The 22,222-nt window shown below is 49.0% G+C and overlaps 1 protein-coding gene across 1 annotated transcript in view; it reads right to left on the bottom strand.

The window, feature by feature from the left end:
• The window catches only part of MAP3K11 (mitogen-activated protein kinase kinase kinase 11), a 43,244-nt gene extending 30,273 nt beyond the window's left edge, over positions 1–12,971 (bottom strand). The window contains exon 1 of the mRNA XM_035099353.3: positions 10,562–12,971. Within this exon, the coding sequence (XP_034955244.3) occupies positions 10,562–11,255 (694 nt within the window). The 5' untranslated portion in view covers positions 11,256–12,971. The remainder of the gene's footprint in view (positions 1–10,561) is intronic.
• Between the last annotated feature and the right edge of the window lie 9,251 nt (positions 12,972–22,222).

A 22,222-nucleotide genomic window follows, 5' to 3' on the forward strand; every position in this document is an offset into this window, starting at 1 on the left:
TTGTGATGTAAAGCTGCAAGTGCCACTTTGCCTGGGTATAAAGAAACTCTCCTCTCTGTTAGCATACTGTATGTTTGACAGCAAACTGGAGCCCGGAAACAGGGGTGAGGGCCAAGCCTTGACTCAAACTGTGTTTATTATTATTATTATTTACTAGCTGTACCCGGCCACGTGTTGCCATGGGAATAATGGCGGGTCTAAAATGTTTTTTCTTACCTGGGAGGTCCTTTTTGGAATGGAAGAGTTGATGGAGGTTAGGATAGGTGAGGGTTGGTGTAGGTCTGTGGATGGTAGGGTCTCCTGGGGGGGACCGGGTCCCGGGGAGTGGAAGGGTTTCCCGGAGTGGGTTGGTTCCTGAGGAGGCGGGTGCGTGTTTGGCGGAGTCTGGTGGTCGGCGGGGTAGTGATTCCCGGAGCGGGGTGGGTCCCAAGGAGGTAGTTGAGTGTTTTGTGGGGACTGCTGGGCAGTGCGGCAGGGGTTCCTGGAGCGGGCTGGGTCTCGAGGACGGGTGTGTGTTTGTGGAGAGGCTTGTCTGGTGGTCCGTGGCAGTGGTTCCCGGACCTCTGGGACGGCCTGGGTCTGGGGTGTCCTGGTCTCTGGGGTGGGCTGGCTCTCTGAGCGTGCACTCCGTCGGCGGAGGGGTCTCCCTGAGCAGCATGGCTCGTGTTGGAGGCGGGGTCTGTTGGGTGTGGCCTAGTCTCCATGGGGAGGGAGGGGGTGGAGGAGGTGGTGTCAGGATTATGCCACTGGAGGGCGCTGTTTTTGTTTGGGTAAAAACACGTTTTTACCTGTGTTAGGTATGAGATGTGTACAATCCGAGGTTATGCAAACGCTCGGGTATTGCCGTGAACCGTTATGTCCAAATTTCTACACAATCGGTCAAGCGGTTTCAGAGAAAAGTGGAGCCCACAATTTCGCCCTTTCTACATTTTTATATATTTAGATTAAATTTGTACACTGCCCTATATCCGTAGATCACAGAGCGGTTCACAAGATACCGTAGCAACTGCCCTCCCCCCAGTCAGCTCCCCAGGACTTGCCATTAAGCCAAACCAACACAGTTTTCATGTATTGATGAAGTCATCAATACATGAAAACTCTAGTGTTGGTTTGGCTTAATGGCAAGCCCTGAAATCTACTGAAGATCCTTCGTGGAGCAAGGGGTTGCACGAGATGAACTCCACAAAGGATCTTCTGTGCAGGACGTTACAGTGCCACAGCTCTGACCGACAGCCACTCTGGGATTTAACAGCCCCTGCAAAGGAGAGCCCACCTGCGACTCTCCAAGCAGCCTGGTTCTCTGTCGGACAGCTTCTGCCACTAGGACCTTTCTCTTAATCTGTAGCCAAAACCTTCTTCCCCGCCATTCCCAGACCTAGGGCTCTACACCTAGACTTCCAGAACAACAGTTAGCAAGAGGCCACATTCATACATTTAAAGCACTATGATACCACTTTAAACAGTCATGGCTTCTCCGAAAGAAGCTGCAGCTCGTTCAGGGCCCTGAGAGGAGACCCATTTCTCCTTCCCAAAGCTACCATTTCTAGTGCTAACTGGTAAAAGAGGCTGACTGTTAAACTACTCAGAAAACTGTAGCCCTGGGAGGGAAATAGAGGAATAAAAGCTCTCAGCACCCTTAACAAACGCAAACTCCCAGGATTTTTTGGCACAGAAGTCACGACTATAAAGTAGTATTATAGCATGGTGTGAAGGTCTTCTGCATGATGGACAGCTTTCAGATATTTGAAGACGACTCTCATGCTGCTTTCAGATATTGCCAGATGGTCAAATACTGAGATGAGTGACAAATTTACACACACACACACACACACACACACACACACACATAAGAATAAAGAAGGGAGAACCTGAAGAAAGCAATTGTTGTTCTTTGAGAGGAGTCAAAAGCATTTTGAAAGAGGGATCACTGCTTGGGGGGGGTGTACCTACTCCTTCCATGTTCACCTGTGATAAACAGGTTTGGCAAGTTTTTCATATCCGACCCCCCCCCCCCCGCAAAACGTGTTTGATCAGCAGTGACAGTAGGAAGAAAGAAGTTTGCATGTGTGTGTACATCACAGGAAGCGAAATCTCTCTCAAGCCACCTCCAACTACTTAAAAAACGACCGTCTACGTCAGAGCTTTCCAAACTGTGTGTCGCGACATGTTATCGTGTCGGCTTCGGCGTGGGCTGGAAAGAGAGCTTGCTGGTAAAGCTGAATTACTGGTTTGCTAGCAAAACTGAATTACCGCGTCGCAAAATGATGCATGTCTACAAAGTGCGTCACCGCCATGACAAGTTTGGAAAGCTCTGGTCTACGTTCTGTTACGGCAGCTTATATTTCTATAGGGTAAGGTAGGTGCCAAGGTTTTTTGAGCCTGTTAGGAGAGGCTATGTGCTCTGAACAGGGTGCCCTTCTGTCAAATTGTCAAATTCCGGATGGAATGGCTGGGGCTGGTTAGAAAACAAAAGAAATGCACTCTGCACGCTCTCAGGGGTACTTTGCTTCTTGCTTCACTTCTGCCATAGCTGAGCACAGTGCTGGAAAAGTGGTCTGGGAGTGGCACAAACACACTCAAAGTAAGTCCCAATCACAGAATCTGGTACATCAGGTAAGGCTGACTTTTGGGGTCCAGCTCCAGGTGTGACTGGACAAGAAAGCTCCCCTCCCCATCACCCAAATATCTCAGTCTCTGTTAACCCGTCTATGCGAGATTAAGAGAAGTATAATAACCCGAGGCCCCAGGATCCAATTCCTGCTAGGCTTTGAAGCTTGCTGGATGATAATGCGTCACCCTCCTCTCTTTCAACCTAACCTACCTCAAAGGATTGGTGCAAATATAAATTTCAGGGGTGATGGTAGGAAAATTATGTACAGCCACCCAGGGCAACTTCAGTAAAGGGCAAACTAAAAGCACCACAAATAATAATATAAAATATATACCGTGTTTCCCCTTTTTTAAGACACCGTCTTATAACTTTTTTTCCTCAAAAAAACACACGGTGTCTTATTTTCAGGGGATGTCTTTTATTATTATTATTACTGTTTTTATTACAGTACCTTACAGCTGTTCTGGGCTTTGTATATCTACAAAAGAACTTGAACTTAGCTTGGTAATATATGGGAAGCCAGAGCAGGTGGAGAGCATGCAACACTGTCCAGAACAGGGGTCAGCAAACTTTTAATGTGGGGGGCTGGTTCACTGTCCCGCAGAACTTTTGGCAGGCTAGACCGTGCACGCGCGCACACACACATACACATACGCCCATGCCTTCCTTCCCTCCCCACGTTCAGATGGAGCAGGCTGGGCTGGGGAGGGAGCACCCCGTCGGCCCTGGGTCTCGGCTTGTGCTGAGGGGCCGCAGCCACCCTGCCAGGAAGGGCCCCTACCCCGGGGTGTCCATGACCATGCTGCTAAAGTGCCACCGCCAAGCAGCACAGAGGAGTCCTCCTCCTCCCTCCTCGCAGGCTCTCTGCTTCCGTGGCTCTGCTGGGCTCTACAAGCACTCTGTGCTGCAGCAGCCGCCAGTTCTGGGCTGCGGGGTGGCAGGCCTCCTCAGCCGGGCCAGGCAGAGGCCCGGCCGCTGGCTCGGGTGCTCCGCCCGGTGCTGCTGCACACTCCGCGCTGCAGCAGCTGCCAGTTCTGGGCTGCGGGGAGAGCAGGCTGGGCGTGCGCGCACAACCTGCAGGAATCAATGCGCTCCCATCTGCGGCGCATGCAAATGGCCCGGGAGGGCTGCCTCCGCCACCTCCGCTGCCAGGTCAGGTCCCCGCTGTAGCTGCAGGCTTCCCGCGGGGGCTGCCTGCGAAGCGCCGCACCGAGGCTCCCCGGGAGAAGGCGCGCGGGGAGCGCATTCTGGCCCCGGTGATGTCAGGCGCGCGGCAGTCCCCTGAACCAAAGCGCAGCTCGGGGGACTGGCGGCAGCAGCGGGGCTTCCTCAGGGAAAGCAGGCAGGCGACAACAGCCCTGGAGCCGAAGCTCAGCGGGCGCTGCTTGCCGCCTGCCAGCCTGCCTTCCCCGCCACTCCCCCGAGCCGAAGCGCAGCTTTGGGACTGGTGGCGGCAGCGGGGCTTCCTCGGATCGGCAGCTGGGGGTGGGGCGGCAAGAGGCTGGCGGCGGCGGGGAGGGCCCGATGCGGCCCTCTGGCCGGGTCGGCAGGTCGGGGGGGGGGGGCGGAACTCGCTCGGCTTCGTCGCTCTTCCGGACAGCAGCAGCAGCGGGAGGAGTGCGCGCTCGGCCCTGGCACCATGGCACAGCTACTGCAAAAGTGCCGGGCGGAGTGACAAGCCTTGGAGGAGAAATTCCAGAAGCTCACATTTCTGGGCTGTGGGGTGGCAGGCCTCCTCGGCAGGGTTGGCAGGCATGTCTTATTTTCGGGGTATGTCTTATACTTCGCAAATGCTTAAAATTGCTGCCCTGGCTTACTTTTTGACTACGTATTAAAAAAGGGGAAACACGGTAATAAATAATAAAATTATTGTTATTCTTATTATGATGCTCTCCCTGTGGAATACTCTCGCATCAGATCTCAATGAGATAAAGAATTACATAGAAGACATCTGAAGGCAGCCCTATATCGGGAAGTTTTTTTAATGTTATATGTGGTGGAAGCCGCCCAGAGTGGCTGAGGAAACCCAAACCCAGCCAAACAGGCGGGGTATAATAATAATAATAATAATAATAATAATAATAATAATAATAATGCTTCAAATAGGGGAAATTTGAGGGATTTGATCCTGGCCAATTGAAACTGATCCACTCCACACCTTTTGAACAAATGTGCTGTTTGAAACGTCACCTTCTTTGAATCTTCACGACACATTCCTGGTCCTTAAGAACAATCGAACAATCAAAATCAATTTTGATTGCCAGTTTTCATGTTGATTTTTAAAATAAATCAAGAATAGATTAAGGTGGAAACGTGACAAAATGGGCGAACACCCATGAAAGAGAAGGATGGGGTGGGAAAAGATAGATTTGTCTGGCCCTGGCACCAATCCAGCAACGGCCCTGCTCCACATCCTCCTTTGGGTGTTTTTGCCAGGCTGGAATGTGTCATTGAACTCTGATCATGCTTCTTTGATGGAGGATACAGAGTGATGTGTTGAGTGTGTTTAGAAACTAGCTGATTATACAATGGTAAAGTTAACATTCTTTTTGCTCCGCCCACTTTTGCTGCTAGCCCTGCCTACAAAGGGTATGTGACCACAGAAGGGAACATGGCTTATAGGCTGAAGAGATTCCCTATCTGGTGCCCTAATGGGATAGCTTAGTTGGTAAGAGTGTGGTGCAGATAACGCCACGGTTGCAGGTTCAATCCCCATTTGGGACAGCTGCATATTCCTAGGGTTGGACTAGACCAGGGGTCAGCAAACTTTTTCAGCAGGGGGCCAGTCTACAGTCCTTCAGACCTTGTGGGGGTCCAGACTATATTTTTTGGGGGGGAGGGAAATGAACGAATTCCTATGCCCCACAAATAACCCCAGAGATGCATTTTTTTAAAAGGGCACATTCTACTCATGTAAAAACACGCTGATTCCCGGACCGTCCGTGGGCCAGATGTAGAAGGCGATTGGGCTGGATCTGGGCCCCGGGCCTTAATTTGCCTACCCATGGACTAGACCAGGCGTCAGCAAGCTTTTTCAGCAGGTGGGCGGTCCACTGTCCTCAAGACTTTGGGGGGAGCCGGACTATATTTTGGGGGAGGGAAATGAATGAATTCCTATGCCCCACAAATAACCCAGAGATGCATTTTAAATGAAAGCATACATTCTACTCATGTAAAAACATGCTGATTCCCGGACTGTCCATGGGCTGGATTTAGAAGGCGATTGGGCCCGATCCGGCCCCTGGCCCTTAGTTTGCCTACTCATGGATTAGACGATCCTCTGGGTCCCTTCCAACTCTACAATTCTATGACAGCAGCATTTGTCCTTGCTTTGGGGGAAGTAATCATTCTTAGGATAGGTGAGGCCCCTGAGCCAGGAAGATCTGCGGGCCTAAAATATATGCATACAGTATATGCCAGTTTGCAGCATTCTGTCACATTCAGGGGCAACCAAGAAACGAGGAGGACAGTGCTTTGCACACAGGGGCAGGATGGAAGCTTAACATCTACTCCAGGGGTCCCCAGACTTACCGGCGTTTGGGCCGGTTCCCACCGCGCCGATCGCGCGGCGGGCCGGAGGACGGGGGAGCGCGCGCCTGTGCGGGCTGGCGGGGAAGTGCGTGCTTACTGGCGCGGCGGCGCACTTCCAGGGTGGAAAAAGCGCTGAAAATCCGTTGTGCGCATGCGTATGGGCCTCCCCCGACCCGGAAGTGCACCAGAAATGACCTCTTCCGGGTCGGGAGAGGCCCATACGCATGCGCACAAAGGATTTTCGGCGCTTTTTTCCTGACCCGGAAGAGCGCTGCCGCGCTGCGCGCCATAAGAGCGGGCGTCGTGCGTTGTCGCGGGCCGGATTGGCAGGCCAATTGGGCCGCATCCGGCCCCCGGGCCGTAGTCTGGGGACCCCTGATCTACTCCCTTCCTAACTTTGCCTCCAAAGGCAGCTCCCATTTAGTCCTGGAATCCTGTTGCAGTGAACACTCCCTGCCATATACGGGCTTGTCCTCCTCTCACACCGTGCCTGACATAATGGTGGGCATTTTGCAAACAGTAATAACTACAATTTAGGGAACAAATTGCTAGGTACCGTTCCCGCAGCGTAAGAAGCAGAGCTGCCGGATTAAGAGCCAAGGCTCACCTCTTCCAGCGTCTTAGAATCATAGAATCATAGAGTTGGAAGAGACCACAAGGGCCATCCAGTCCAACCCCCTGCCAAGCAGGATACACCATCAAAGCATTCCGGACAGATGGCTGTCAAGCCTCTGCTTGATCACCTTGCTTGCCTTCCTGTTCCCATGTTCCAGCTTTATCCTTCTTAAATTGAAACCAGCCTAGAACCCTTGTCCCTCACATGCTTGCATTTCTGAGGCAGGGAATGTGTTTGATGTGGAAGGTCCACGTGATTGAATTGCCACCTGCATTCATGTGTTGGCTGGTTCTCAGCAAGCGTCCAGCACATGAATGCAGGTGGTCTTGTTCCCCATGGTAGCCAACCAGATGCTCCCCATTTAACCCAGAATCAAATTCCTTAATGCAGAATTAAATTCATTAACCCAGAATTAAATTCATTAACCCAGAATTAAATTCATTAATCCAGAATTAAAACAAATTCTCATGTGACCGATGGAGGCGGGCAGTTGGAATGGGACTAAGAAAACAGCCACCATCCGATCAGCTTTGAAACAGGAACCCTTCCACCAGTGCTCTGCCTGAAAGACACGACATCTACAACGGGAAAAGGATAATTTATTATACTACTTTAGGATATTCTATTTTGTAATTTGGATGTTATATGAGTGTTTTTTTGGGAGGGATGATCACTGGAAATGCCTAGTTAACTATACAGAATTGGGATTGCAGTACCTAGAGAAAAATATCTAAAGAAATCTGGGGTAGAGATAAGTGGAAGTCTTTAATATTGGATTTGTGAATATGAACGATGGAATGAATGTATATTCCCTCTTGTTTTTCTTTTTGCCTTTTTCTTTCTTTCTCTTACTTTCTTTTCTTTTCTGTCTTCCTTTCTTCTTTTATTGTTTAAGTATTTTTGAGAACACTTATGGTTTCGCTTTTGATTATTTACAACGTTAGTTTATTGTTCTTATGTTTAGATTACTCTATTACTATTTTTTACATATGATTTTGTATATTACTATTTGGTATGTCTGTGAGTAAGTACTGAATGCATTTTAAACTAAATTTAAATGAAGCTTATTTTAAAAATTAAAAAAAAAGACACGACATCTAGAGGACAATGTGCCTCTGAACATGTGCAGAGAGTGCCTTGCAACCGGCACAAGGGAGGCGACTGGCCATCTGGGCTTCTGCCACAGGAAGATTTGCTTTCAAACAGATCAAAGCAAGAGTTGATTAGGGCGAGGGCTGCAACGGTAGGGTACAAAATCCCCCCTCCTTGTCCCTGGTTTCCCCTCCCCAAATCTACAGCTGGAGGAAGCCCAGCGCCTGGAGAGAGAGGAAAAGGCTCCAAATCATCAGGCTCTTGTTTGCATGGAAAGAAAAACATTTATCTCGCCCTCACAAGAGGAAACGACAGTGTAGAGTTAGTTTCTGGGAGGGGGAGAGAGTGTGTGTGTGTGTGTTGCTGTCACTTCCTTCTGGCTCTGGGTCACTGAGGTCACGCTCTGCTTGCTGTTTGGTGGCAAAACTACGGGAGGAGAACAGTGAGAGGGTGGCAGATAGAACTTCAATTCCCAAACTGGACCTGCGAGTCCTCATGCCTGCCTCCACCTTCGTTCACCTCTTGAACTAAGGCAGGTGGGAGGAGAAAAAAATGTGTTTAGTTGGCGGGGGCGGGAGGGACAGTACTCTGGATGTGCTCAGGGGCACCCTTGCTTCTCATGTCCCAGAACTGAAGGAAAGTTCCAGGCCTGATTCTGGCTTAAAGGAAGGCTCCTTTCCTGTGCCTTCCAAAACCTTCCTGTCCACTGGGCAGCTTGCCCCTTCAGGAAGGGATGTAGCTTTGTGGTCAAGTGCCCGCTTTGCACACAGGTGGTCCGAAGTTTAAACCTTCAACATCTCCCGTTAGGCTGGGAGAGTCCCGTGGCTGAAATCTTGGGAGAGCAGCTGCCAGCTAGTGCAGATTCCCACGCTTCAGGGGGTTGGACTAGATGACCCCTGGGGTGCCTTCCAAGTCTACAATTCTTTGTTTCTATATACTATACAGAGCTAGATAGATCAATGGCCTGACTTGCTATACAGCAGCTTCCTATGTTCCTATTGCTGCATATACACCATGCTTTAAAAGCAAATAAAATCCCGGGAACTGTAGTTTACCAAAGAGCAACAATTCTCAGCACCCTTAAATTACATTATCCAGGATTCTCTATGGGGAACAGGTGCTTCTTTTGAGGGCGCTGTTTGTTCCCAGTATACCTGTACCAGAAGTCACCTTTTCTTTCCTTCATTTTTATTTTACACTTGAACCACTAACAACATTTCAAATAAAAGAAACACACAATTGATAATTGACTCCCCTTCCGTGCTGCATTTTATTATCCTTTTCCACATCATATTCTAATTTCTCCCTGTATCTTATTTTCCTCATCTTCACATATCAGTATTTTTTACTGCTTAATTTATTCTGTCACTGTTAACTTCTTACTATGTTTACAATTATGTCTCTAAATAAAACCTTTCCAATCTTCCTCAAATAGGTTTTTTTTAAAAAAAATCCTGATCTCTTATGCTGTTTGTCAGTCTCGCCATTTCTATATATCCTATTAACTTTGTCTGCCATTCTTCCTTCATTGGTATTGTATATTTCCTCCATCTCTGAGCATACACCATTCCAGAAGTCACATTGTCAGCCATGGGATCCTTCCCTGTAACCCCAGACAGGTGAGGATCAGTGCCATTGCTGAAAGGAAGGCTTTCCGTGGTTCCCTGCCCCCTGTGGGGCACAATCCCAAGGGGGAAGCTATTTTCTACCACCTGCTGGATTGTGTACCCCGAAGCTAAAATAAATTACGAAGGACATAGCTTAGGCCGTAAAATTGATGCAACTTGGAATTGCAGTTTTGACATTTATTATCAAGGCTTAAGGAAGGAATGGGGAAGTCCCCCCCCCCCACATTAAGGTCACATTCCTTCGTGGCCAATGCTCTAGGTGCTGCATGCCAGGGGTGGGAGGGGCCAGATGCAAAAGTAGGCAGAGCAATACATGAGACGCTTAGCTTTGTGCAGTAGGTTGCATTCTGGGCACATAAAAGCCAGAGGCAATTGCATGGCTCCCGCTTCCCCCACATATTTCCATCCTGCACCCAGGCAAACAAGACACCTGCTCACAGTCCGAAGACAGGCAAACCAAGCAAAACTATGGCACAGAGCAGGGCCGGTGAGGGCTATGGCCTTGGGTGAGGTTCAATGGCCAGTTAGAGAGGTCCTGAGGGCCGTATTTGGCCCCCAGGCCTGATGCTCCCTGTTCCTGGCTTACAGTGTCCTCGTTTTCTTAAGTATTGTGCTAAAATCTGCAAGCAGGGTGGTGTCTTGGGAATTGCCCATCACCTCTGTCAAGCTGCTGAGGCTTTCCGTTTGGTTAGGAGGGGAAAGAGACAGAGCCTTTTTCAACGTGGCACCCAGAAGATGACATTCTCTCTCAAAAAGGTCTGCCTGGCCTCTTCCCTGCTCATCTTCAAGCCAACATTTAAAAACGACATTATTTCAACAGGGATGTTCCGAGTTAATTTTCCGTGTTTTGTTCTTATTTTCCCTCCTCGGTTGTTGTTCTTTTCATTACAGTATTGTCAGTTTATGGCTCGCTTACATTTTCTCGTGTTTCATTCCGCTGTTTGATCTTAAAACATCGTTAAGCGAAAGGCAGGGATGCACATTTTTGACACAAACTAACCAACAAGCTAGATTTGTTTAGGCAAAATATATGCAAATATATGCAAATCCCTCACCACCACCAAGCTCAACACTCCTACTCACTGTTGTTGGATTTCAGGTCACGATGGATGACGGGCACAATGGCTTCACAGTGCAGGTACTGCATCCCGTGAGCGATTTGCACGGCCCAGTTGATGAGGATGTGGGGTGGGATCCTGCGGCCCGCAAGCATGCGGCTGAGGGGACCCCCGGCTGCATATTCCATCACCAGGCACAAGTTGGGCTCGCGGAGGCAGACGGCTTTGAGGGCGATGATGTTGGGGTGCTGCAGCATGGCAAAGAGCCGTGCCTCTTGCCGTACTCTCTCCGACGTGGTGCTGATGTCCTCGTCCGGATCCTGGCGGGCGGCCTTGACCGCCACCAACTCCCCCTTCCAGCTGCCGCGGTACACCTTCCCGAAGCCACCGACCCCGATCACTTCCTCCAGCCTCAAGTCCCGGAAGTCGGCCTCAGGGGGGCTCTCGGGGCCCGCGTAGCCCCCCGTCTTGGGCGTCACGTAATTGGAAGGGAAGATGCCCACTTGGTCGTTCACCTTGCCGGCCCACCAGCCTTCGTCCCCAGAGATGGCAGCATCCCACGAGAGCACTTCCACCAAGTCGCCTTTCCGCAGGGTCAACTCGTCACTGCTGGCGGCCTCGTAGTCAAATAACGCCGTCCAGACGGGGTTGGCGTAGGCCGTGGGGCCCCCGCTCCGCGAACCTGGCCCCCAGGCCACTAGTGGGGCCTTCCCAAACATGCTTCCCAGGGGCTCCTTGGGGTCCTCTGGGCCTCATTGGTCCAAGGCCCCCCACATCTAGGTCACTAACATTGCCTTCCTCGCCACTTCCCACTGGATCGAGACCATGCAGGGGGCGACAGAGGCGTTCAGCAGGGAAGTGGGGTGAAGACTCCTGCCTGCCCAAACCCCCTCCCGTCAAGGAAGCAGGATCCAGCCCTTTGAGTTTATAGACTCCTCTCAACGAATCAGGGGTCAGAGGCTCTCCATCGCCCACACCAGGGGTGGGAGGACAGCCCCGTCTAGTCTCTCCCGCAGAGAACAGGGGGCCGCTCCCTACGGCCGGTTTCCTCCCAAGCGGGCGGGGAACTCGCTAGGGGGGCCGCCGTCGAACTCGCCAACGCGATCCGATGTAGGCAATCGTGGTCGTCCCCCGTCCCCACCCTGGCGTCTTGCCTGCTCTTCTCCCAAGGCACCCTCCGTCCGAGGCTCTCCAAGCGGATCTGCGCCGCGATCAGCTTCCTTATCCAGTCCCGTCCGGTCCCTCCCCTCGAAGCTTCCAGGCGAAGCGGCGCCCGGCTCCGCGGAAAGGACTCGCTCGCTACCCCCGTTTCAAAGCCGGCGCTGGGACGGGTGGAGGGCAGGCAGGACCCCCGTCACACAAGGAAACCGTCCCGTCGAGGAGGAAGCCCCGATGGCGCGCCTGCCTGGGCTTTGTACCTTCACTTCGCTCGGTCCTGGGCAGAAGTGCCGGACGGAGCGAGGCGGGGAAGGCAGGGCAGGGGAGGGGTTTGAATTCCTCGGCCTGCCCCGGGGGAGGCGGGTCTCTCTCTCTTTCTTTCTCTCTCCCTCCCCCCCCCCCCCGGTGGAACAAAAGGCAAGGGTGTTTCCAGCGAAGGGTCAGCTCCGGCCTCCAGAACGCGGGGGCTCTTGCTTTCCAGATTCGTGGGAGGAGATACACAAAACCATTGTCTCCCTTCCCAGGGGAGCAGCTTCGTTTGGTGTGAAAAGGGGCGCGGGGCAAGCTTTGGAGTCCAACAGCACTCTTGGGTTTTTTTCTCTCTCCCGACGCAGCGTTCTGTGAAAATCGAAACTCTGCGCTCTCCTGCAACTCACGCCAATCAAAGGAAGACTTCTAAAGCCTCTGAACCTCCTCTGAGAGACCAGGTCCACAATTGAAAATATATACAAGAAGGGACATCGGGGGAGCATGCAAACACTGCTCCCTTTTGCGGGGGGGGGGGCCCACACTGAATACTGTGGGATGGATTAGGGCAGGGATGGCCAACCTGTGCCCCTTGGGGTGTTATTGCTCTGCAGTCCAATCATTGGTGATCATTGGCCAGGCTAGTTGGGGCTGATGAGAGTTATGAGTCCTCCAACAACATCTGGACATCACAGGTTAACCACTCCTGGTTTGGTTCCCAACAGCCTTGAATTGAATAAATAATGGTTTATTTCTAAATTGGACCCTTCACTGATAAGTGGACTGTATTAGAAATGTATAAGACAATATTGCAAGAAACAATTAGTATTATTAGATTCTAAACTGTGGGAACAAGACTTAGAGCCTGAAACTGACTATAAAGTTGACTATAAAATGTAATTGTTTCACTGGTGATTTCTTAATTATTTTATACAATTTACATTGTATTTGTGATGTTCAGTTACATGTTCTGTTCTTGTTTGTACGCTGCTTTGGGATTCATTTGAATGGAAAGCAGCATAGAGATATAATAAATCAAATAAACCAAACCAAATTTGGAGCACAATGTTGTGATCCTGTAAGAAGATACAGAAATCATAGAAAAAAAATATTTTTCTATAACAGTCCGTGAATCAGCGTGTTTTTACATGAGTGGAATGTGCCCTTTTATTTAAAATGCACCTCTGGGTTATTTGTGGGGTGTTTTTACATGAGTAGAATGCATCTCTAGGTTGTTTGTGGGGCATAGGAATTCTTTTTTCTTCTTTTTTTCAAAATATAGTCCAGCCCCCCACAAGGTCTGAGGGACAGTGGACCCGGCCCCCTACTGAAAAATTTTGCTGACCACCCCTGGATCTGAGAGACAACTTGCTATTTGAATGCTTCCAGCAAACTTGGGCAATTGTATTGAGGGGGAAATAACACAAAAGGCGAAAAACGAACAAATTAAAAAAAACAGAAGAAAAGTTACAAGCAACATGGCATCTCTTTATTAAATACATAGCACAAAAGGAACATCAATGGCAACCACTAGCCATGCATGACCGACCACCTGTGGAATTGCATAAAGTGATACCACAGACCCTCAAAAAGAGGATTCCAGTCATAAGTAAAGAAGAAGAGAGATTTAACTAATGGTTGTAGGTGTATGTAATTTTTATGTTTATGTTATATTTAGGTAGGCTTGCCATACGTCAGGTAAATTCCTGATGTACTGTTTTTTGGGTGTAAAAATGGCATCGGGGGGATTGGCAAAATGTCAGGGAAAACTCAGGTGTATGGCCACACGATCAAAAAAGCAGCAGAAACTTAAAATCACTATTTTAACTTTGTGGGTGTCAGGAATTTTACTTTTTGAAATACACTGGTACCTCGAGCTACAAATGCCTCAGGTTACAAACGCTTCAGGTTACAAACTCCGCTAACCTGGAAGAGTTACCTCGAGTTGAGAACTTTGCCCCAGGATGAGAATGGAAATCGTGTGCCGGCGGCGCAGTGGCAGCAAGAGGCCCCATTAGCGAAAGCACGCCGCTAGTTAAGAACAGTTTCAGGTTAAGAATGGACCTCCATATTGCAACCCTATGTTCTGTTCTTCATTGTTCTGTTTTTGTCAGAATTTCTTCTTTAAAAAAGAAGCCTGCAGGCTTACAATCAAATACTGAAAGGAATAGGGAAAAATTGAGCATGAACCCAGACCTGGAACATTCTAAAAATAACAATTGGTGATTACAAGGGGTAGGGAAAATAATTTATGGGAACCTCTAATGCTTCTGAGCATAGTGAAGATGTGTCAAGAGAGATCACACATTTAGGATTTGACATTACTCATTCTCTGAAACTGATCAAGCAGTAACTCCATGTCTCCTCTGCTTGCCAGATTCCCAAGCATTTGGGGGCAGAATTTCTGGGTTGATGTTTCCGGCAGGATTGTGCTTCCTTGACTCAAGCTTTTCTGATAGCTTTTTGGAAAATAGCACAGAGCTCACAGCAGTCCTTGAACCTGTGGCCTTGGGGCATTGATGGGGCAATCATCAAGGAGGGAATTGTGGGAAAACGAGCTATTATCCCTGCTCTTCCGGTTTCATTCAGACACAGGAAAGGCTGAAGCAGATCATGTGAGTGATTTCCTGTATACAAATGCCTGGGCTGGGCTGCGCTGTTTTGGTTTGCGCAAGTTCAGGGTTAGGCTTTGTCCCTTTCCTTTTATTGCTCCAGTCGTGGAGTCACTCTTAGTCCTATTCCAGTGTGAGACATTCCCTCAGCTCATCTTTGTTCGAGAATCACCTCTCTCTAATTCTCCTTTCTAGAAAGAAGGGAATTTATTAGCACTCATTTCAGTTGGTTAGAGCATGGTGCTGTTAACACAAAGTTGCAGGATCAATCACTACGGTATATGGGACAGCTGTATATTCCTGCATTGCAGGGGGTTGGACTAGATCCAACCAGCAAACTTTTTCAGCAGGGGGCTGGTCCACTGTCCCTCAGACCTTGTGGGGGGCCGGACTATATTTTTTTTTGGGGGGGATGAACGAATTCCTATGCCCCACAAATAACCCAGAGATGCATTTGAAATAAAAGCACACATTCTACTCATGTAAAAACACCAGGCAGGCCCCACAAATAACCTAGAGATGCATTTTAAATAAAAGGGCACATTCTATTCATGTAAAAACATGCTGATTCCCAGACCATCCGCAGGCCGGATTTAGAAGGTGTTGGGGCTGGATCCGGCCCCCGGGCCTTAGTTTGCCTACCCATGGACTTCGGCCCTCCAGATGTTTTGGACTACAATCCCCATCTTGCCCAACCACTGGTCATGTTAGCTAGGGATCATGGGAGTTGTAGGCCAAAACATCTGGAGGGCCACAGTTTGGGGGTGCCTGGACTAGATGATCCTCAAGCTCCCTTCCAACTCTACGATTCTATGATTTATTTACAGTTTTGCTGGTTGATCCTCGATACATCCAAGCTGAAGTGGGGCTGGACATCACAAAACCTAGGACAATTTGGGGCTTCTACCAGCCTGAGACTTGGCGGGGACAGATGATGGCATTCTAAAGCACTTAAGATGCAGGCATCTCCACAGAGCAAAAAGGGAAGGTATACTTTTAGTTGTGGGAATCCTCTTCAGACCAGGCATCTCCACAGAGCAAAAATGGAAGGTACACTTTTAGTTGTGGGAATCCTTTTCAGACCAGTAAGGCTTGTAGTCACGCAGCCAGTTCCAGCAAACACATTGTACATTGGGTTTCTGTTAAAATCCCTGTTGAAGGGATAATCTTTGGCAGAGTAAACTGGAACTACAAATACAGTGCACTTTTCTGCCCTCGTATCTCATACCTTACGGCACACGGACAAGTGAATATGGTGTCACAACCCATGTTTTCAAGATCACAGAACCCCTCTGACATGTTACTGTGATTTATTACTATCTGATTCGGAATCGGCAGGCAGGCATGGCTTTTCAGCCTTTATTTTCACTTCTCAGACTTGACGGTAGAATACAAATCATTATGCATTAAAAAAAAGACTGAAGTTTAGATAGCATTCACTATTAGGAATCAATTATTCTAGGAACGTTGAAACCTTATGTTTATGTGAAGAGTTATGGCATATATTTATGCATGCAACAAAAAGCATGGAAATTGTAAAACTTCAGGGGCTTGGCTTAACTTTTACACTGTGTAAGCAGAAAACATGTTCCACAGTCTCATATTGTGCTGCTTTACAACTTTTATGTCAGATCTACACCATATATTTAAAACACAAAGTGCATTTAAAGCACATTACTTCCCCCAAAGGATCCTGAGAACTGAAGTTTTCCCCTCCCCCTCGGGCGGGGGAGGGGTGCCATGTGCCTTAAATGAGATCTGGATGTGTTTTAAGTGTATGGTGCGGACCTGCCTCCATGTATCCGTACTTTCCTCTCGTCCTTCGGTCCTAAACATCTTCCCTTGCAGGGCAAGGGAGCAGAGTAAGTCAAACCAGAGAGACGGCTGATCCGCATGATAGCTCCTCCTTCCCTTTCCATCTCTCTGAAACACACAAACACAAATGTGCAGAAGCCCTCCCAGCAGCACCCCATGCTAACATGCACACCAACATGCAGCAACATATCCTAGGCATCCTATGCATGTACATGTATGCATCCTATACATGGCATGATATGGCATGGTTTTTTATTTATACACCACCCAAAGTGTGAGCCACATTAATACATGTGAATATGAAATTAATACATTAATACATGTGAATATGAAATAAAGAAACAGTAAAGGTACAATGCATACAATAAATACATAATATAAAATGAGTATGTCGTATCCAAGCATGCACAGGAATGCATAACCTACTACACAGGGTTGTTGTGATGATAAAATGTGGGGAGGAGTGACATAGGTCACTTGAGCTCCTTGCTTAATGCAGCTTGGGCTGTTCATGGTAGAGCACAGATTTGAACCACGCCTTTGCTAATTGCTCCCCCACATCTCTTAATGTTGTCACACTTACTTAGTAAGCACCTTGCAGGCAGAGATCTGTTGTTTTCCGATCTAGTATAGCCAAGTGATTTAAAATAATAGCGTTAAGGAAGTTTCTATTTCAAATGCAGCTTCAGTCATGACACAGGGGGCATCTTTGCCTTGTCCCCTTCTATATATAATAAATAATAATAATAATAATAATAATAATAATTTATTATTTATACCCCGCCCATCTGGCTGGGTTTCCCCAGCCACTCTGGGCGGCTTCCAACAGAAAAATAAAACACAATAATCTATTAAACATTAAAAGCCTCCCTGAACAGGGCTGCCTTCAGATGTCTTCTAAAAGTCTGGTAGTTGTTTTCCTCTTTGACATCTGTTGGGAGGGCGTTCCATAGGGCAGGCGCCACCACCGAGAAGGCCCTCTGCCTAGTTCCCTGCAACTTGGCTTCTCGCAACGAGGGAACCGCCAGAAGGCCCTCGGTGCTGGACCTCAGTGTCTGGGCAGAATGATGGAGGTACAGTGGTACCTCGGTTTAAGTACACAATTGGCTCCAGAAGTCTGTACTTAACCTGAAGCGTACTTGACCTGAAGCGAACTTTCCCATTGAAAGTAATGGAAAGTGGATTAATCCGTTCCAGACGGGTCCGGATTAAACTGAAAGTACTCAAACCGAAGCGTACTCAAACCGAGGTATGACTGTATATGGGAAGTATGAAGTTTGGAAAACCAATGAAGATTATATTACAGAGAGAGAGAGAGAGGTGGATGCTATGTTAAATCTTGCAAGGGTGTGAGAAGAAAGAGATGTGCAAAGAGAAGTCAAAGCAGAGGACATACCTCTTTGTCCTCCTCCTTTTCTGTGCCCCCAAGAACAGCCTCCATTGTCCTATGCAGGATAGCGCTGACCATATCGCAGCTGAAATGGGGTCTCATGAAGCTGGAGAGAGAAAGGAGAGGGGTTAGACACTGCCTCCTCCCTTGCCCCCTTCTCCCTCCTGCCTGCTCTTGCCCACCCAGAGCTCCCCCTGGAGTTCTGCCCACCCCCCACCCCGCAACCCCGCCCACCCCAAAGACCCCACTCACATCAGCTGGAGGAGGGCCTCCAAAGCCAGGGCCAGGCTCAGGGGGCGATCCCCAAAGCACCCCAAGTGGTCAAAGATGTGTTGGAAGAGAGCAGAGGAGGAAAGCCAGCTCCTTCCGGGGGTCTCCGGAGGACGGCTCCGACCCCAAATGCCAGGCTTGTCTTTCCAGGGGATTGGCATTCCCATGCCCTAAGCCAGAAGGGTCCTCCTCTCCAGCAAATGCACAAGCCCTTCCCCAAAGCCCCTCTCTGCCCCTCCCTCCCCTTGGGGGTTCCTCGCACCACCCATCACTGACCATAATGGCTTTGGCAGTCTCCTGCTTGGAGCGCTTCAGGGTTCAGAGCCCCCTGAGCCGAGCTGGATGACCTCCAGGAGGTATAGCTGATCTTCCTCCAGCAGCTGAAATGCAAAAGTCAGGCTGTCAGTTCCTCAGGGGTGGGGTGGGGTGGGAGGTTCCTCCACACCTGAGAATGCAGAGTGGGGGGCAAAGAGCCCAGGCAGTGGGGGGCAGGTCTAAGGGATTCCTGCTCTCGTTTTATCCAATACTCACCGCTAGGGAAGGGATGTGGATCCCCAGCACATCTGCAAAGAGAAGGACATGGGGACAGGTGAGTTTGTCCCTGAGCCCCTGGTGAGGCCATTCCAAGAGTTTTATCCTGGATTCCAAGAGTTACTACAGGGGAGGGGCACCCCAGGCCTTGGGGGCCAATCCTGGCCTCCTGTCCCCAGAACATGGCTCCCTAGGGAAGGTGCCCCTCCTGCAGACAACCTTCCCCCCACCTCACCCCCCAGCCCAGCCCCCTGCTTCCTCCACTGGACCCCACAAAACGGAGTGGTTGCTGGGAGTGGGTGGGTTTCCAGACGCTGGCTCAGGTGGACCTTGGGTCGGATGCAGCCATCTGGCTCTGTGTATCTTTTGACTAGCTGCCCCCCTAGCCCATTCCTGCCCTCCTCTGTCCCAAAAAGGAGGGCCACTTGCTCACCTGACGCCACAGGCTGCTCTGGGCCTTGCAGGGGGGGCCACCCTGTTGCTGCAGCTGATCAGGCGTCTTAAGCACCTGAACCTAGAAGAGACGAGCAGAGAGAGAGACTCAGAAGCCGGCAGCCCCAATTCTTGGGGGGTGTTTGTGTGTGAAGAGGGGCGTCTGGCCCAATTCCTTCCCTCTCTCTGCAGTTCAGTGACCTGAAAGGGCATCACCAGAGCTGGAAAGAGGCAGCCCAGAGCATGAAGGGCTGGCAGAGAGAGAAAGGAGGCCCCAGACGCTCTGGGTTCAAGAGCTCCAGCCCAAAGGAAATAGAAGCACTGCCAGCTGTTAAAGGGCTGCTCTGCTTCCTCTTCTTAGGACAGCCCTGCCCTTCCTGGAGGAGAGGAAGGAGACCCCCTAGGAGGGGGAGAAGGTCAATGTCGTAGGGCAGTTGGAGAGATGCAAAATGGAGCCAGGCAGAGGTTTAGCGGTTGGAGGGCTGGACTACGAGGACCTGGAAGAGCAGGGTTCGAATCCCCACTCAGCCATGAAGCTGGACCTTGGGCCAGTCTAGCCTACTTTGCAGGGCTGCTGTGAAGATAACAGTTAATGGCAAGGAGAACCATGAAGGCCACCTTGAGCTCCTGGGAGGAAAGTGGGCTAGAAATGTCCTAGAAAACATAAATGATGAGAGGGGAGAGAAAAGGGGAAGGGAGGGAAAGAGTGTGAAGGAGCTGGGCTCTCTGGAGAAGACTGGCCGAGTCAATTTCCAGAGAGCTAAGGCTGTGCAGGGGACTCCAGGACTCACCCCCCCCCCAGGAGACCAAGAGAAAGCAAAGGAATGCTACTTACAGACTGCACATTTTGTTCATGAAAAATTCCCACCCTCCTCTCTAAACTAGCTAACTATCTAAAATGCCCACCCAAGCCTAACTCTGAGCCCCCACCCCCAAGCCCTAAGCCTTAACCTAAGCCCGGCCCTAACCGTATACTTGCCCCTAACTACTCCTCTATGCACAAAATAAATATATACAAAACATATACAAAATGTGCACAAAATAAAAATGGGGGGAAAATGAAAATAAAGAACAAAAAGTAAAATAAAAAGTAAAATAAAAGTGTTAAAATAAAAAAGTAAAATAATAAAATAAAAATAAAATCAAATGAATAAAATAAAAGTAATAAATAAAATAAGATCAAATCAAATGAACAATCAAATGAACACCTCTCCCTATTGTCTCCAACCACCACCTCTCTCTACTACTCAACTCGCCTCACTGCTAACCCACAATGGCCCCCTGCAAGTCAGTGGCTTTTAAGGGAGAAGCAAGAGAGGTCACAAAGGAGGGCAGGAGAGGAGATTCAGACTAAACATTAGGAATAACTTTCTGATGGTAAGACTCTCTGGAACGGTGGTGGACTCTCTTTCCTTGGAGGCTTTCCATTTCATTGTGGGGAACAGCTGCAGCACATCATGAGGCGTCCCTCAACTTGCGTTTCTTCTCTCTCCTGCAGCCAAAGGGGCCGGACTGGATTACCAAATAGGCAGAGTAAGTGCCGGCCCCTGCAGTGTGGTGCCCAGTGCTTCGTTACCTTTGTTGACTGAACTAAAAAGTTTTGTGAGCCCTTTTTTTTTTTAAAAAAAAAACTCCTCATATTTTTGACACCTGGGGCGGTCCACACCCTCCGCATCCCCCTTCCTCTGCCACTGGCTCGTCTAGGTAAGCTCTTTAAGAGTGGGGGCATATCCGCACTGGTGCTTGTTTTTTTTTTCCAGCTGCACTCGCACAGCACCTCAGCTTCCTGCAGCCCACATCAACAGTAGGCTGCAAAATAGCGAAATTAAGTAAAAAAAAATTCATTCATAAGAAATTCCCATAGTGGAAAAAAAAGGTTTTAAGTGCTTATGCTCACAATGTTAAGTAAATAAACCAGAAAATAACACTTGCAACTGTAAGTATCTTAATTTTTCCTTCCTTTCATAATTTCATTGTGTGGGAAGGCGACAAGAAATTTTCAGCACCGGGTACCACCTGACCTTCCTACGCCACTGCCCCCCTGCTCATCAGTCAGGCTCTGAGCCCAAAGCCATCCCCTTTCCTTGCCTCTTTTCCCAGCTCCCCCCACCCTCCCCTTGCCCCAGGCATCTAAGAAAGAGACTTTGGGGCTTGGGTTCCCTCCAGTCTCTGGTTCATCCCCCCCCCCTCCAACCAGGGAAAATCCAGACACCTCCCTTGAAGGGTCTCTCCTTGCCTTGGCAAAAGGCGGGCAGCAGCGCCTGGGAAACCGGGTGGCAAGCTGGACTCTGGCCTGATTCACTGCAGCACACTTTGGGGCAGAAGGGGAGGCAAGCCGCCTAATAATACAACAGTACGTCTAGCAACGAAAATCCACCTCTTTTTATCTATTTTAATTTTGTATTTAATTATCCGTTTATTCCCTTGCCAGACAAACCTAGAAATATATTTTTGCCATTATTTGAAGCATCTTGTTCTGCTTTCTACGGTATTGGAGCGGTTTGAAATAAAAATAGCATTTTAGGCAAAAATATTCATTTCTATAGTCAAAATTCTTCCCATTAGAGAGAGTTTCATTCTTCCCCATAACTCAAGATTTTTTTCTTATATCTTTCCATGTCTTTACATAAGTATCTTGAAATATATTGGAGTTTTTCGCTGTTAACCATATTTCCATATACAGTACTTCACCTTTTTCTCAGTCAGCCCACTGGCCATCTGCCAATCTTTTTTTTGCCTGTGCATCCATATTTTTCGCTAAAACCTTAGTGTAATGTATTGATCTAATATGTATACATGAGTTTCACTGCTAGTTCTGTAACTACCTTTCCCGCTCCAGGGTATTTCAAACGGGTGCGGTGACAGTTGCGATATGCAGATGACACAACCTTGATGGCAGAAAGCGAGGAGGAATTAAAGAACCTTTTAATGAGGGTGAAAGAGGAGAGCGCAAAATATGGTCTGAAGCTCAACATCAAAAAAACCAAGATCATGGCCACTGGTCCCATCACCTCCTGGCAAATATAAGGGGAAGAAATGGAGGCAGTGAGAGATTTTACTTTCTTGGGCTCCTTGATCACTGCAGATGGTGACAGCAGTCACGAAATTAAAAGACGCCTGCTTCTTGGGAGAAAAGCAATGACAAACCTAGACAGCATCTTAAAAAGCAGAGACATCACCTTGCCGACAAAGGTCCGTATAGTTAAAGCTATGGTTTTCCCAGTAGTGATGT

The sequence above is a fragment of the Zootoca vivipara genome, chromosome 16, assembly GCF_965207765.1.
Source record: "Zootoca vivipara chromosome 16, rZooViv2.hap1.1, whole genome shotgun sequence".
Lineage (NCBI taxonomy): Eukaryota > Metazoa > Chordata > Lepidosauria > Squamata > Lacertidae > Zootoca > Zootoca vivipara.